A 17,848-nucleotide genomic window follows, 5' to 3' on the forward strand; every position below is an offset into this window, starting at 1 on the left:
CCCAACAACCCCCTCCCCGCCGCCCCCCTGGCAGGCCGACCCCTGCCCCCAACCCCAAAAGCCAGCCCCGATCAGCCCTTCCCTCTCTCTGTCACTGATCCCAGTGCGGAGTGGCAGCGGGATCCCCCACTCCCTGCCCCATTAGGCCCTGCCCCCTCTGACCCCGCCCCCTTGGCACTGCCCGATGTCCGGTGGGCAATGCCAAGGTGCCCCTTGGGCAGTGCCAGGGGGTCAGGCTGGCACTGCCAAACTAGCAATGCCCAGAGTGCACCTTCCCCCCCCCCCCCTTACTCCCAACCTCCTGGGGGGCCTCCTGCGGGGCGGAGGGGGAAGGCTAGCGGGCCTGGAGACTTCAGTCCCGGGCCCGCTAATGATATGTAAAACCCGATTTAAATAATTTATTCAGCTCTGCGCCGATATCTGGCGTGGAGCTGACGATGTCGGAAATCCGGCGGCTGAAGATACGCAGAGGCCGTGGCGCCCTGCGGGAAGCCCGCAACACGCCTTCCGCTGATGTCTCCCGGCAGAGCAGTGGGCTGGGAGAATCACCCCCAATCTTTTTAAATGTGATAGTTTTTTGAAATAAAAGTTTGATATCATTCGGTGTGGTAACATTGAGCAGGAGGTGGGTGGAATTTGGTGTCAATGTTAAAAGTGGTGCCGAGGTAGTTAATGAACCTGGTATTATGAATTGGAATCCTAAATACATGATTCATTGGATACAGGTTTGTAAAGGGGCCACTCTATATTTTATGATTTAGGGCACCTAATGTACGTTTTATGGGTGATGAATTCCCATCAAGAATTCGCGTGTATCAATGAGCAAACCTAATTTCACTCCCAATAATTATTCATCCATTGATTTTAATGGACTGATAATCACAAGTGCCCAAGTTGGGGACGCTGACCTCTACTCTTTGTTCAGAAATCTGGCTATCGTCTCTTTGGCCCCAGAAAAGTAATCATTTTTTTTTCGTTGGCTATAATTGCTGGTGGTGTACTTCAAGGGGAGAAAATACCGCTGCCAATTTAACTTAAAGTTCCACCAGGTAAGAAAAGGTCACAAACTATATTTTGAGTTTGTGTTTGAAGGGTCTTATGTACTTTTAATTTTGGCTACAGCATCTTCAGTCGACCCTTCACTATTATCTCTTTGGAGCTCTGACCATAATGCCCCTGTGGGAAAATTATTTAATATAGTGCACTTGTCAAGGATAACATAAACACTGTAATTAACTACGTATCATAAAGATATTCTATCTCTAACAGTTTTATTCGAGATTAATCTTTTTTTCATTTCTGTTACACTAGACTTGCAAAACAATTGAAGATTGAAAAACCTTTTGCAGATTTTACTATCGATTTGAAACATGAGGTATGTGATGGTTAAGATGGTGTTTAGTTGAATATCATAAATTATTGATAATCTTTAAAGCTTTTCCATGTACTAAAGTAATTAATAGGAAGTTGTAATAATTATTTCCTCTTACTGCAGATTATCCATGTGATGTAATCTTCTTTTAAAATGATACTATTTTTTATAAAGCAAACTAAATTGCTGCTTAGTACAATATAGGTCAAAAAATCTTGACATCATTTAACACAAAACATTAATACCAGACCTGGTTTTCAATGCACCATCGTTCAATGGGGTAAATATTTTCCTCTACTAACTGACAAAGACCTATCTGAAATAGAATCTAAACCCAACCTAATGAATCTCTTTCTTTGTTACGGATCCCAATGATGTATGTTCAGTTTCAGTTTTTCTGGTCTCAGTTGGCGGTATTAATCTATGCCATCATCTCAAGCTGTGAAGAAACCATCGGTTGCAAGACCAGGAGACACCAAGACTGGTTCGACAAGAATGACCACATCATCCAAGTCCTCATCGACGAGAAGAGGAAATCTCTGGCAAAACGACATCACCAGTAAGGCAAAGAGGAGACCTCATCAAACAGCAAAGGCAGAGGTACAAGGCAGCACTAGGGAAACAAGAATCAATGATGGACCGAGAACTCTAAGGAGCTGCAACTCTTCACTGACAAGCACAACACCCGGAGCTTCTTCAGTGTCACCAAGGCAAGATATGGACCCAACACCCTCGTCTTCAAGATGGTGCAGAATATAGATTGAGAGACAGAGAAAACATCAGCATTTGATGGAGAGAACACTTCAAAGAACTCCTAAATCATGATACAATCGTAGATGAGGACGTGTTTGAGGGCATCAAAGATGATCCCGGACACCAACCAAGTGTGAATTAAGTCGAAGCTGCCGTTAAACACATCAAGAATGGATAAGCCGCAGGAGTAGATGGAATTCCAGCAGAGGTTTTGAAATTTGGAGAAGAGATCACCCGTCATCTCCATCAGCTGTTCCTGAAAATCTGGGACAGAGAAAAAATACCTGCCAACCTCAAAGATGCCGTCATCGCCACCATCTTCAAGAAAAGAGACAAAGTGGATTGTGGGAACAGCTGAGGAATCTCCCTGTTCTCCATTGCTGGGAAGATCATCACCCGAATCCTCGTTAGCCACCTTCTCCCAGTCTCTGAAGAAATCCTTCCGGAAAGTCAGTGTAGCTTCCAACTAAAGTGGACGTGATTGCCTCTGCTCGACAACCTCAAGAGAAATGCCAGGAGCAGCATCATCCACTCTACACAGCCTTCATCGATCTGGCCAAGGCTCTTGACTCAGTCAATAGGGAAGTACTATTGAAGACCCTGTCAAAAGCTGGCTGTCCAGAGAAATTCATCAACATCCTCCAACTCCTCCACAAATGTCAGTGACAGTCCTCCCCAATGAAAACAGCACAGAAAACTTTGAAGTCAAGACTGGAGTCCAGCAGGGATGTGTCATCGTCCCCACTCTTTTCTCCATCTCATCACCACCGTCTTTCACCTTGTCAAGAACAAGCTTCCCAATGGAGTGGACATCATCATCAAAATCTCTGCTGGAATTCCATCCACTCCTGCGGCTTTTCCATTCTTGATGTGTTTAATGACAGCTTCGACTTAATTCACACTTGGTTGGAGTCCAATATCATCTACAGGATGGATAGAAAACCTTTCAACCTCAACCCATTGAAATCTAAGGAGAAAACAGCGCTGACATTGCTCGTGGAGCTTCAGTATGTGGATGACAACACCATCTCTGCTCTCTCGGAAGAGAGTCTCCAAGCCTTGCTTGACACCTTCGCAGAAGCAGGGAGAAGAATCAGTCTCAGCCTCAACCTCAAGACTCAAGTCCTTTACCAACCCGCCCCAGGATAAGATCCATTCTCTCCCTGCATCAAGATCAACAGAGGAATCCTCCCAAATGTGGAACCTGGAGAGATACCTCTCTGCTAAGGCTGACATCGATGTGGAGATCCAACATTATCTCCAATCTGTGAGCACTGTCTTCAGATGCCTAAGGATGTGAGACTTTGATGATGGTGACATTCGTTCTGATACTAAGATCCTCCTGTTCAAGGTTGTCATCCTCCTAACTCTTCTATATAGCTCAAAAATTTGGACAACGTACAAACGTCACCTCAGAGGTACCATCAGCGCTGTCTGAGATGGATTCTCCACATCATCTGGGAGGACAGGCATACTAACATCAGCGCCCTTGAAGGAACCACGAGCACCAGCTTTGAGGCCATGATCATCTGAAAATAACTCAGCTGGGCTGGCCATTTGATTTGATTTATTATTGTCACATGTATTAGCATACAGTGAGAAGTATTGTTTCTTACACACTATACAGACAAAGCATACTCTTCATAGAGAGGGAAACGAGAGTGCAGAGAGTAGTGTTACAATCATAGCTAGGGTGCAGAGAAAGAACAACTTAATGCAAGGTAAGTCCATTCAAAAGTCTGATGGCAGCAGGGAAGAAGCTGTTCTTGAGTCGGTTGGTACATGACTCAGACTGTGCTTAGGAGTCCTGATTATAATCATAGAATCATCAAATTCCGACAGTGCAGATGGAGGCCATTCAGCACGTCAAGTCTGCGCCAACCACAATCCCACCAAGGTCCTATTCCCGTAAGCCCACATATTTATCCTGCTAATCCCTTGACACTAGGGTCAATTTATCATGACCAATCCATCTAACCCGCGCATCTTTGGAGTGTGGGAGGAAACCGGAGCACCCGGAGGAAACCATGCAGACACGGGGAGAATGTGCAAACTCCATACAGACAGTGACCCGAGGCCAGAATTGAACCCAGGTCCCTGGCGTTGTGAGGCAGCAGTGCCAAAGCAAATCTTCTTTGCCCAGCTCCAGGAAGGCTCCCGAATGAGAGGAGGGTAAAGGAAGCACTTCAAAGACACCCAGAAGGCTTACCTCAAGAAATGGAACATAAGCCGTCAATATCTGGGAGATTCTTGCTCAGAAGGAACCTACTGGGAGGAATCTGAAGGAGCACAATTCTTCAAGAACACCTGAAGGCAAGAGGAGGTCTGGAAAAGGAGCCTGAGAAAGGAATGCCACCGATTCTGAGTCCAAGAACCAATTCCTTCTCTCGGAAATATCTGACAAGTGTGTGGTCCAAGATGTGGTCTAGGATTGGGCTCATCAGCCACGCAAGAACCCACAGAACCCATGCCAGTAACATGGAGTTACTTAGGTGGACAATCAGACTCGTTAGCAAGTGATTGCCGAAGAAGATCAATCTATGTAATGTACAGTGAGCTTTAATTATTCTTGGTGAAGTGTACAGTCTATATGGTGGTCTCTTCCATCCCTGTTAGCTTTGAGCCTCGATAGTTCCTTGTCATGGGTAAGGTTTTGTGATGGACGGTAAGCCTCATTATATCTCAGTTAAAGTTATCAATCCGTTAGAGACAGTAGTTCTCAGGCTATTTGTTCGAGTAATGTCTGTGTAATGTACAGCGAGTCTCAATCTCTGCTAAGTATGGGTCATTATGGTGTTCAGTAAGATGGCTGGTTTGTGACCCTTATTTTAACACCATTTGGTGTTCAGACTAACAGAATTTTCCCTCTTACTGAGTATTGATGGTTAACAACAGCCCTTCTATTATTAGCATACAGAACCTTCAAAACCCTGACAGTGGAGACTTCATTAAACCCAACTTGATTTGCAATTTGGCAATTTAACATGCATTCTCATATAATGTGTGGATTCTCATTCCATTCTCATAAACTATATAGGGCCAATTTGACAATTAGATATCCTCAGGTTTAAGGTTAGCAGGATATTCCATCCATTAGATTGAATGGATGGAGGTTTCTGCAGGGCCTCTGGAACAGGCTAGATGCCCAATGTGTGCTGCTGGCAGCTGAAGGTCTGCGCAGAAAGGGTAAATTTGTAAATTTTCCCGTTACGCGCAGCAAATTTTCCAGCGTAGAGGCAACCTGCAATTGGCTGGCAGCGGGATCCTCCAGACCTGCGAGGTCTACAAGGTTTTGCATACCCCGCACCCTCCTCTGCCGGGGAACACATCGTGGGGTGTCACTGTCATCGGGACCGGAATATCCTTCTGCGAGGAAGGGTCAGGAAATTTCAGCACTTATTTAAAAATAGGTTTTGTCACAGTTTGACTATTTTAATGATAAATGAGGAGTCTTTTTGCGAAAACTTTCAGTTGAGAAAGAAAAGAGTCTTCTGGGAAAAAAAAATTCCTCATTAGAATTGGAATGAACTTGGTCATTGGTGCAGACTCCAAGAGGGCAGCAACAAATTGACAACTTATAACCTTCCCAATTTTTTGATTTGATTGGGTAAAGTGAACTGCCAATTTATTATTGACTATTTTGCCCTTTGATTGAAAACCATTTTAATCTTTCCAATTCTTAAATAAGTGCTCACACTCTTACTCATCAATTCCAGAAATAAAATGTTCAAATGTAATTATTTTTGCGTGAGATCATTTACCGCAAAGATTTCATGAGGGGAAAGAAATTGTAGCAAAGAATTACAATGGTCTTGCTGGACATCAAGAAGGGATATACTGAGATAATGGACAGGGTTTTCTGGCATCGCTCGTCCCAAAACCGTAAAATCCCACCCAGAGGTCTACGGACCTTCCCATTGCCCGCCCCACGCCCGCTCCGATTCCTGGGGCTGGTGGGGTGGTAAAATTCCAGCCAGTAAATCAATACAATTATTCCTAACTTTCTCCGTACTCACCCTCCAAATGTAATAAACTGATGTGCAATGGCTGCAGCAAAAGACAAGTTAATATTTTGAAGTAAGGCTACAGTACTCAACCTAGCTGCCGATGTTGGATGATTACAAAGTGTTTGATAATAAGATGCTACTGAGCTGTGTATTGGGATGACAGTGTGTTAAGTGGCTCTAGTCAAAAGCTAAGGAGGCTGGAAAATATCTCTATATAAGTCACTTCTCCCTCCCCCCACCAGACCTAGGATTTCGGCTACATTCAGGCCCCAGCACTAAGTGGCAGATCAAACATGGAATAGGTGCCTGGTTCGCTTCCCATATCATATAACCATCTCTGGATTATTATTTCCCAGCTGATTGCTGGGATTCAGATTGTCGTTGACTTCCCCACACCACCCTGGGAGAACTGCCACTTCTCAATCAGCCTAAATATCAGCCTCTCTGTGGATCTATCAGCATATCGTCCCGTAGCTGATGCCAGCAAAGCAGCTCCTCGCAGAGAGCGCCCTGGGACGTTTTATTACATTAAATAAATATAAGTTGTGTTCACTAAAACTTTTCTTTACCTTTAATGCACTTTATCCAGGGAGGAATCAAAGCTTTTTTGGTTTTGATGCAACAATTTGGACAGACGATGAAAACAAAAAAAAAATCTATTTTTAAATTCTACACCTGAAAATGAAAAACACTAATGCTGCCCAGTGTCTGATTTACAATGTGAAGATGCTTATTGAATATTTCACATATTTTATTCACATCAAGGGTAAAATTTGATACCCTCCATCTTTGGCTAGTTTGGTGGTAAGGGGTTCTTTAATCAGGCAGGGGGTGGCGGGTGGGGATCTTGCCACCTTCCCACCACTGCTCCGATTAAGTCCGTGGCAGCCAGGCCAGCCAGTGGGGGGTCTTCCCACCCCACTGCCAATTGTACCTGTATATGGGCAATTAATGCCCACTTGAGGACCTCATCCCACCACCATTGGCATTCCCCCAAAGGCAATGGAATGGTAAACACCTCAGGACTGTACAATGTAGGTGGGTACTGTATTAAGGACAGAATATCTTCAGTGTGTACACATCACAGTTTGTCTAATTTTGTGGTTTCATTTCTTTTGACTGCTTGAAGCAACATAAATCAAAACGGAAATTAACAGAAATATCTGCATTTTCAGATTGCCCTCTTTATATCACAAAAATCTAATGGCCCTCAGCTGACTTCAGTCAAGGAATTCTGTACAGAAGATGAAAGCTCACCTGAAGCAACCAACTGTGCAACTACATTTCATACCTACCTTCCATTTTGTGTGAGTAATCTTCAAATATATATTGACTGTTGAACACTAAACTAGCAATGATTTAATAGTTCATAACTTGACTAATTTTATGGATCCTGTTCAAATATCTGTTTCTGTACCATATAGTTGCAACTAACTTTGTTACAGAGTGGCAAGTTTTAGGGGCATAAAACTGCAGTTGCTCCGTGATTCAACTCATCATGCAGAGTGCTGCTTATCATTGTTACTTGGCACCAATACTCAGATGCATTGCTCTCACTTCTAGAAGAAAAGCTCCCTACAGATTGTACCACCTTTCCTTACCTTCAGTTTGAAATTCGGGTTTGGATTATTTAAGTTTTCTGTGGGCGGGATTTTCCAGCCACGCTCGCCCCAAAACCGGAAAATCCCACCCGAGGTCAACGGACTTCTGCATGGTCCGCTCCCCTTCCCGCTGCGATTCCCATGGCGGGCAGGATGGGGAAAATTCCGGTCTGTGTGTTTTTTCAACTTGTACGTGGGTAGTGTACTTACATCTATTGGCCTTGCTGGTAATCCCATTCTCAGTTAATTTGCTGGGAATTTATTCAGTAACACATCTGGATGATACCAGTTCACGGTGGGTTTAGATGTGGCAGCTGCTTTGGTATTATCCCCTGTACAGTGTTTGCAGGATTATTCTGAATAGATTACTCATTGAACTCCACGTGGAAGCACAGCCAGCTCCAGCTCCAAGGCTGGTTTTATGTGTTGGGCTGAATGGACAGCTGGAGGGATGTTCCGATTGGATTCACTGGCCAGCATCATGGTGGGCAGGAATGGAAAATATCGTGAGAAGACCAAAAATTGGTTTACTAGCTTTGTAAAACCAATCAGTGACCGTGCACTGCAGCTTTCAAAGGCCAGCTGCATTTCTGGCCACGAATCATTTCAATATATTTGTATCTGATTTTAAGGGCTCCTTGCCCTCGGATCATCAGGACATGTCAGTGTGTGATTAAAACAAGCTGTTTCACAATGATATATAAGCTGCAACTCGCTCTTGACTCTGAGATCTGTTCGCCTACCTTGTGTCGCGCAGCGCTCATGGTTATCAGTGTTAGGCTTCGCAGGCAGAACCACATCGTGTTCACGGGGGTTTCAGAAGCAAGTCTCTGCCTACCAAACTAGCGGTAAGGCAGGTTAGCTTTTAATGGGCTGCAGAGTTAGCGCTCTACTGGAGAAGAGTGCGGGGAGGGAGGGGGGTAACTAGCCTGAGACATGGAAAGGGGCTAAAGTGTTAAGGCTTCATTTGGGGGGAAGAGTGGAGAAGGTTACACTCAGACACATGAACAGGGGGGAGGGTGTGGGAGGGGGGATGGTTAGCGTCCTCAGCCCCAGAATGGGCGAGTATGTTACAGAGTGACGTAAAGACAGAATGGGAGGAGCGCTGAGTAAAGAAGTGCTTTAATTTTCATTAGTGAACTTGCAAATACCGTCGCAGTCCCAGTGCAGGGACTGTCAGTCCAGTCTCAGTTGTGTCCAGCCTGTTGTGTGCAGGGATCTGTCGTAACATCACATGTCTCAGTCCGCCGAGGGATCACACAGAATCCAGACTGCCGTCTCGGTGACAGAGGTACGTGTAAAGAATGTGGTTGCTGATGCCGATGCAGAGGCCACAGATCCTGCGGACAGAAGGTGCAATAAAACTCATATTCCTACCGAACATTGATGGAGTACACCATAGGCACCTTAACGATGTAATCCAATGCCTGGACAGAGCTGGCTGAGCACTCCAGCATACTCTCCAGAAAATCCCACAGATTATCATGGCTTGCTGCCAGCTGCACAGCCTGGTGCTGCAAAGGGAGCAGTAGTCTCCAGATGCCGACTTGGAGGATCTACATCAGAGGACATCAAAGGGGTTGAGTGCACTGAGTTGGAGGACAACGAGGCTGTAGGGGAAGAGGCCATGGCATAGGCTGGATGAACCAACCATGCACGTGAGGCCCTCATTGGCATCAGATTCCATGAGGACGATGATGAGTTGCAGTGTGTACCCTCTTGGAAAGTGCCCTCCACCATAGGCCAACATGAACACCAGCGCTGCTATTTGTCTCATTTCTGCCATGCAATTCAAAATAAGAGTGAATAGTTACACATCAGGCTCCCATTGTCCTGATCTTGTGAAGGATGATGAAGTCTCAGAAGCTCATGTTATTGCTGAGATGAGGTGTTAACTGGAAGAGGGAGTCCTGGTATCAGATGTCAAAAGGTGCCGCATTAAGTTGATCTTTCTCTCCACCTAGCTATGACTGGAACACTACATTCTGCACTCTCTCGTTTCCTTCTCTATGAATAGTATGCTTTGTCTGTTTGGCGCTCAAGGAACAATAATTTTCACTGTATGTTAATACATGTGACAATAATAAATCAAATCAATCTCCAGCATTGTAGTTGCCATGGCAGCGTACAAGAGCTAAGACCTCTTTCACTATCCTCAGTGGGCTTGTAGCTGTGTGTCTTCAGACTGATAAAACCCCTTAAGGAGATCCATCTCCAGCAACGGGACAATGCATTCTCTGCAGCATCAATGGTGAATGTGTGAAATTCATTATCACAGAAAGTAGCTGAGGCCAAAATGTTGTCTGATTTCAAGAAGAAATTAGATATAGCTCTTGGGGTAAAGGAATCAAGGGGTATGGGGGAAGGGGAATCAGGGTATTGAATTTGATGATCAGCCATGCTTATAATGAATGATGGAGCAGGCTCAAAGGGCTGAATAGCCTACTCCTGCTTCTAGTTTCTATGTTTCTAAGCTTCTATGAAACTATTAGGTGACACTTAGGCAAAGGCAGCCGGGGACATTCTGCAAGTGTGCATCTTATTCTGAGATGACTCAGTCTTCTGTGTTACCCTCTTCTTTATCACATTAACATCCACACTCAGTTAGGGATGTTGGCATGCTTTTATCTTCATTTTACTATGCCTGTGAACCTTCTGAGGATGGCGATGTTCAACTGTCTGCAGGCCAGACATTAAAATGCCTCTTCTTTAAGGCACACATTGTGTCCCTCATAACCAGCCCTGATCCTTGCGAACTCCTAAATTCTCTGACAACATAAAACATTTAAGGTCATGAGGGATTGTTACTAAAAGCGACCGCACGGTGGCACAGTGGTTAGCACTGCTGCCTCACAGCACCAAGGACCCAGGTTCAGTTCCCGGCTTGTGTCTCTATTTGTGCAGAGATTGCACTTTCTCCCCGTGTCTATGTAGGTTTCTACAGGTACTCTGATTTCCTCCCTGGTTAGGTGCATTGGCCATGCTAAATCCTCCCTCAGTGTACCCAAATAGGTGCCAGAGTGTGGCGACAAGGGGATTTTCACAGTAACTTCATTGCAGTGTTAATGTAAGCCTACTCGTGACACTAATAAATAAAAAAAGAGCACACATCCTCGCTCCTATCCCATTGTTCCCCTCAACTGTCCAAAGCCATGATGTGTGCTTTCAGAGAATGCTCAAATATCGCCATTTCACCTAGCTTTATATTGTCAACAAATTTGTAAAATTATACTCGGTCATCTCATTTAAGTCATCGATATAGATTGAGGTGCAACATTGACCCTTACAGCACTGCTCTACTTACAACTACTGCTGTAAAAATTACCTACTTATTCTTATTCTCAGATTTCTGTCCATTACTCAAAACTAAATCCATGCTAATTCATTACTCTAATCACATGAGTGCTAATCTTGCAGAACCAACCTCTGTTGTGGCACTTCTGTAAAATACTTTTTGAGAATCCACGTATGTTTTTTGATTATTTCTGATTTATCCACACGACAAGCTACACTTTGTGCCAAACAAGATTTTCCTTTCCATGAAACCTTGCTGCTTCTGCCTAATCTTATTCTAATTTTCTAATTGCCCAGTTACCATGTTCCCTTTTGTCAGGAAATGTTCCTGGTTACTGATATCTGACTATCTGACCTATGGTTTCCTGTTTTCTTTCGCCCTCATTGCTTCAATAGCAGGAACCAATCTAACATGCAGGAAATTCTGGAAGATAATAATCGATGTATCTCAGCAGTGACCTCTTTTACAATACTAGGGTGTAGGTCACAGGCTGTTGACTTTTAGTCCTATTAATTTCTCCAGCAACTTTTCTTCACGAATGTTAATTGCTTTCTTTATTTTCATTAGACCCTCGGTTTCCATATCTTTTTAGGTCTTTCTAACTGTGAAGACCGACACAGAATATTAGTTTAACATTTCTGTTGTTTCCTTATTCTGTGTCTGTATCCAAGGGGCCCACATTTACTTCTGTTAATGTCCTCTTTTGTACATATTTGTGGAATCTCTTAAAATATGGGCCGGAATTCTCCGACCCTTCACGCCCCACCGCCGCTGTCAGCGAGGACGGAGAACTTGGTGCTCAGCCAAAGCTCTGTTCACTGCAGCAGGACCGGAGAATCCCACTGGCGTGAACGGTAGGAAAATCCCGTCCATGATTTTAACTTTCTTTGAAATTTACTCTCATTCAATTTTGGCTGGGCTTCTCCCCAGTTTGTGGGGAAAATGGGAATAAATCCCGCTTGTTATTTTAGCGTAATTTCCAGAATGAATCTCCCACACTCTGTGCACCACAGAGTGCCTCAGCGTGATTCACTCTGAAAGTCAGGGGCCAGGGCCTATTCCCCTGGAGAGGCTGGCGGCATTGCGCTGAGCGGACCACTGCGCACGCGCCGATCTGTCAGAGCGGAAATTGACACGTGCGCAGTGACCCCACATTGCCGGCCTCCTGATCGCTGGCCAGCCCTTCAACCCCCCATCACTAGCCTACTGACCATCCCCCACCCCCCTGATCGCTGGCCTCCCAGACCACCCCAGGCTAGCCCTGATGACTCACCCCAGCCAGCCCCGATCTACGGTTGGGAGACTCGCAGAAACTGTGGGGCCCAGCGGGAAGCCCAGGGAACGGCCTCCGCTCATGTCTCCCAGCCCGCGGCGCTACTAGAGCAGCACAGCGGGCTGGGCGAATCACCCTTTTTCTCTCTCATTGTCAATTTCTTGCCATCCTTTGCTGATTTCTACAACTTCTCAATCCTCAGGCTTACTACTTTTGGCAATATTGTTAGATTCTTATTTTAATCTAACATTATCATTAAATCCTTCAGTTAGCCATTGAAGTTCTTATTCTCCAAGAAAACATTTGTTCATTGAGAATTGTGAATTATTCTCTTAAAGGTTTGCCTTTTTTTGCTTATCCAGCATCATATATATCTTAATCTAATTACCTGATCTATCTTAACCAAATTGTTCCTCATAACCTATGTAAATTGTGTTTAAATGTCAGACTCTAATTTTGTACGTAATCACATCATCCCAAACTTAGTATAAATTTCCATCATATTATGATCACTCTTTCCTAGAGGATCCTTTACTCCAAACTTTTTAGTATTCCCAGTCTTTGTGAGGACTGAAGTCCTCACATGTTAGATGTTCTTCTAATTGCCTGATTGAAACAGTTCCATTGAGGGACATAAGCTTATCCTTTCCCAGCATTCAGTCTGACTGCTGTCTCCAGAAAATGCTGGTGGGAATTGCTTATAGGCTCCCGAACAGGAGTTAAACGGTGGGCAGAGCACTGAACAAGAAATTATTGGAGCTTGTAACAAAGGCAGTGTAATAGCTGAAAGGGACTTGGATCTTCATGTATTATGTATCATGCCGCTGTTTAAAAAAGGAGGTAGACAAAAGGCGGGTAACTATAGGCCGGTTAGCCTTATTTCTGTAGTAGGGAAAATGCTTGAATCTATCATCAAGGAAGAAATAGCGAGACATCTGGATATAAATTGTCCCATTGGTAGGTAAGACGCAGCATGGGTTCAACAAACAAAGAACAATACAGCACAGGAACAGGCCCTTCGGCCCTCCAAGTCCGCGCCGATCCCTGGTCCAAACTAGACCATTCTTTTGTATCCCTCCATTCCCACTCCGTTCATGTGGCTATCTAGATAAGTCTTAAACGTTCCCAGTGTGTCCGCCTCCACCACCTTGCCCGGCAGCGCATTCCAGGCCCCCACCACCCTCTGTGTAAAATACGTCCTTCTGATATCCGTCTTAAACCTCCCCCCCCTCACCTTGAACCTATGACTCCTCGTGAACGTCCACCGACCTGGAAAAAAGCTTCCCACCGTTCACCCTATCTATGCCTTTCATAATTTTATACACCTCTATTAGGTCACCCCTCATCCTCCGTCTTTCCAGTGAGAACAACCCCAGTTTACCCAATCTCTCCTCATAACTAAGCCCTTCCATACCAGGCAAGATCCTGGTAAACCTCCTCTGCACTCTCTCTAAAGCCTCCACGTCCTTCTGGTAGTGTGGCGACCAGAACTGGGCGCAGTATTCCAAATGCGGCCGAACCAACGTTCTATACAACCGCAACATCAGACCCCAACTTTTATACTCTATGCCCCGTCCTATAAAGGCAAGATTCGTAAAGGGCAGGTCATGTTTGACTAATTTGGTGGAATTCTTTGAGAACATTACATGTGCAGTGGACAATGGGGAACCTGTGGATGTGGTGTATCTGGATTTCTAGAAGGCATTTGACAAGGTGCCGCACCAAAAACCGCTACATAAGATAAAGGTGCACAGTGTTACGGGTAATGTATGAGCATGGATAGAGGATTGGTTAACTAACAGAAAGCAAAGAGTGGGGTTAAAGGTTGTTTTTCTGGTTGGCGATCAGTGACTAGTGGTGTGCCTCAGGGATCAGTGTTGGGACCGCAATTGTTTACGATTTACTTAGATGATTTGGAGTTGGGGACCAAGTGTAGTGTGTCAAAATTCGCAGATGACACTAAGATGGGTGGAAGAGCAAAATGTGCAGAGGACGCTGAAAATCTGCAAAGGGATATAGATAATCTAAGTCAGTGGGCGAGGGTCTGGCAGATGGAGTACAATGTTGAGGTCATCCATTTTGGTAGGAATAACAGTAAAATGGACTATTATTTAAATGGTAAAGAATTGCAGCATGCTACTGTGCAAAGGGACCTGGGTGTCCTTGTGCAGGAATCTCAAGGAGTTGGTTTGCAGGTGCAGTAGGTAATTAAGAAGGCAAATGGAATTTTGTCCTTCATTGCTAGAGGGATGGAGTTTAAAAACAGCGAGGTTATGTTGCAGCTGTATAAGGTGCTGGTGAGGCCACACCTGGAGATACTGTGTACAGTTTTGGTCTCCTTACTTGAGAAAGGATATACTGGCACTGGAGGGGGTGCAGAGGAGATTCACTAGGTTAATTCCGGAGTTGAGAGGGTTGGCTTATGAGAGACTGAGTAGACTGGGGCTGATTGGAATTCAGAAGAATGAGGGGAGATCTTATAGAAACATATAAGATTATGAAGGGAATAGGTAAGATAGAAGCAGGGAAGTTGTTTCCACTGACGAGTGAAACTAGAACTAGGGGGCATAGCCTCAAAATAAGGGGAAGCAGATTTAGGACTGAGTTGAGGAGGAACTTCTTCACACAAAGGGTAATCTGTGGAATTCCCTGCCCAGTGAAGCATTTGAGGCTACCTCATTAAATGTTTTTAAGGCAAGGATAGATACATTTTTGAACAGTAAAGAATTAAGGGTTATGGTGAGTGGGCGGGTAAGGGGAGCTGAGTCCACAAAAAGATTAGCCATGATCTTATTGAATGGCGGAGCAGGCTCGAGGGGCCAGATGGCGTACCCCTGTTCCTAGTTCCTATGTTCTTATGTAGACTGGACCAATCAAATTGGCAAAGATACTCTGAGAGGTGAATTTGTAGAATGCTTTTGTGACAGTTTCCTGGAGCAATATCTTGTGCAATTGACTAGGGATGGCGCTATTTTAAATTTACTATTGTGCAGTGTGGCAGGATTAATTAGTAATATCATAGTGAGAGATCTACTTGAAAATATTTAAAGAAATAGTTTTCCACTGAGAAACAAAACCTCAGCAAGAAGCATCCATTTAAGGAGTTTAAGGATAATAGATTAAAAGAAGAGGCTTATAATGTTGCCAAGAATAGTAATAAGTTTGAGGATTGGGAATGCATTTTGAAAAATACAACAAGAAAAAAATAAAATGTTAGAGTGAATTAGCCAAGAATATAAAAAACACACTTGTTCGAGTTTTTACAAGTATTTAAAAAGGAAGAGACTAGCTAAAGCAAAAATTGAATCCATAAAAGCAGAGACAGGAGAAGTTATCACGGGAAGAAAGAAATGAACAAACATTTTGTGTCTGCTTTCACAATAGAAGCATCAAGTTACATACCAGAAATGGAGAGTATGCCAGGAGAAATCAAGGTAATTGATATCAGAAAAAGGACTGGAGACACTAAAGGGAATAATATCCAACAAATCTCCAGGACCTACACTCGAGAGTTTTGAAAGGGTTAGCTACAGAGATAGTAGACATATTAACAATGATTCTTCAACACCCCCTTGATTCAAGAATGGTCCCAGCGGATTGGAAGTTCGCAAATGTAACACTGCAATCCAAGAAAGGAAGGAAAGAGAAAACAGCAGAGTATTGGTCAGTTAGCTTGACATTAATCATTGGGAAAGTACTAGAATTCATTATTAAACAACAATGCACTTAGAAAAGCATAGCATGATTAGAATAAGTCAACATAGTTTTACGAAAGAAAAATCCTGTTTGACAAATTGATTAAAGTTGTTTTGAGGATGTAACTAATAGATAAATAAAGGAAGCCTAGTAGATGTAGTATACTTGGATTTCCAAAGGACAGTCGATAAGGTGCCGTACAAAAAGTTAATACACAAGATATAGATTGGGGGGGGTTAATACACAAGATATAGATTGGGGGTTGGGGGGGTTTGGCGGTGGGGGGGGGGGGGGGGGGGTGGTGGGGGGTGATATTTGAGCCCGCACTCTCTTTCTGCCGGAATGGTAGCACGCAGTCAAAACCCTGAAAGCGCGATTTGTGCCGGCGAGTTTACGAGCTCCAACCTTCCCGGCCCTTGCTAGTGGAGTGGCGCAAAACATATCCCAGGACTGCAGAAAACTCATCATAATACATTAGCATGTCATTAGCAACCGTCTCTCCAGGACTCCCCCCTCACCGGATATGCAGCAGGCACAGGTGCTTTTCAGAGGTGGCCCTCGCCAGGATGTTGGATGGAGTGGAGTAGAGGCAGGACATCCTCGATCCCTGCTGCAGGAGATGGCCCTCCAGCAGGGTCACCATCCCCGCCTGGGCCATTTACAACAGCTCTACATAAGCGTGAACCTGGTGCCTTCACCTCCGAGGAGGATTTCTTCTTTAAAATGATAACAGTCCCTAACCAGATTATATTATCTTACAAGGAATGCAGAAAGTTAATATGCAAATGGAGCAAACAATTAAGAAACAAAATAGAATGTGGGCCTTTATTGCAAGGAGATTGGAGTACAGGAATAAAAAGTCCTGCTCGAATTGTATAGGACTTCAGTGAGATTGCACCTAGAATGCAATGTGCAATATTGATCTCCACATTTATATTAACATTGGAGCCAGTACAGCAAGGTTTCTACCCCAGAGAGTTTGGGGTTGCTCCATCGTTGAATACATTTAATATACAGACAGATTTTTAGTCACTCAGGGAAATAATGGGGGCTGCTGGGAAAGTGGCATTGAAGCCCAAGACCAGCCATGATCACATTGCATGGCGGCGCAGCTCAATTAGCCATTTGGTCCATTCACGCTTTTATTTCTTATGTTTATATTAACAAGAAACCAAAAACTTGACAGTAAGGCAATCTCCAATCAAAAACAAGACTGTGAAAAACTATTGTATAAAAGACCAGGTGACAAATATATATTTTTCCCATTGGCACGAAGGTTACTACCAAGTATAGTTCAGTGGTTAGAGTACAGGTTTAGGAAACTAGGGGTTCCGAGTTCCATCCTCACTGGGGTCTTTGATTGAACTTCACAAAAAAAAAGATAATTTTGTTTCTGTGGCTAACGAGATCAAGGGATATGGAGAGAAAGCAGGAGTGGGATACTGAAAGTGCATGATCAGCCATGATCATATTCAATGGTGATGCAAGCTCGAAGGGCCGAATGGCCTACTCCGACATATATTTTCTATGTTTCTATATGTAAGCAATGAGGGTGGCAATGGAAAAGAATTGAATATGATTATCGCTCCCTCATCGAATGTTGCCATTCAATGTGGCATGTTATCAATAGCGCGAATCAAATATCAGGTGTTACTCAAATTATATAACGTAGAGATTATTGATGAAGCCACATCTTATGTCCAACCTTTGAAAGGCCTTTCGTGTGTAAGTAGAAGGTTGAGAGAAGAGCAAGGATGATTCTAGAATATTGGGCACTAAGCTGTGAGGGGAGACTTGTGGAACTGATCTGATTTTCATCAGAGTCAAGAAGATTATGAAAAGAAACATGAA

General features: G+C 44.0%; 1 protein-coding gene across 1 annotated transcript in view; it reads left to right on the forward strand.

Moving 5' to 3' along the window:
• Positions 1–17,848, forward strand: part of b3glcta (beta 3-glucosyltransferase a) — a 154,050-nt gene that overhangs the window by 75,168 nt on the left and 61,034 nt on the right. The window contains exons 8-9 of the mRNA XM_078222853.1: positions 1,312–1,375; positions 7,308–7,439. Of these exons, the coding sequence (XP_078078979.1) occupies positions 1,312–1,375; positions 7,308–7,439 (196 nt within the window). The remainder of the gene's footprint in view (positions 1–1,311; positions 1,376–7,307; positions 7,440–17,848) is intronic.

This window comes from Mustelus asterias, chromosome 10 (assembly GCF_964213995.1).
Source record: "Mustelus asterias chromosome 10, sMusAst1.hap1.1, whole genome shotgun sequence".
NCBI lineage: Eukaryota > Metazoa > Chordata > Chondrichthyes > Carcharhiniformes > Triakidae > Mustelus > Mustelus asterias.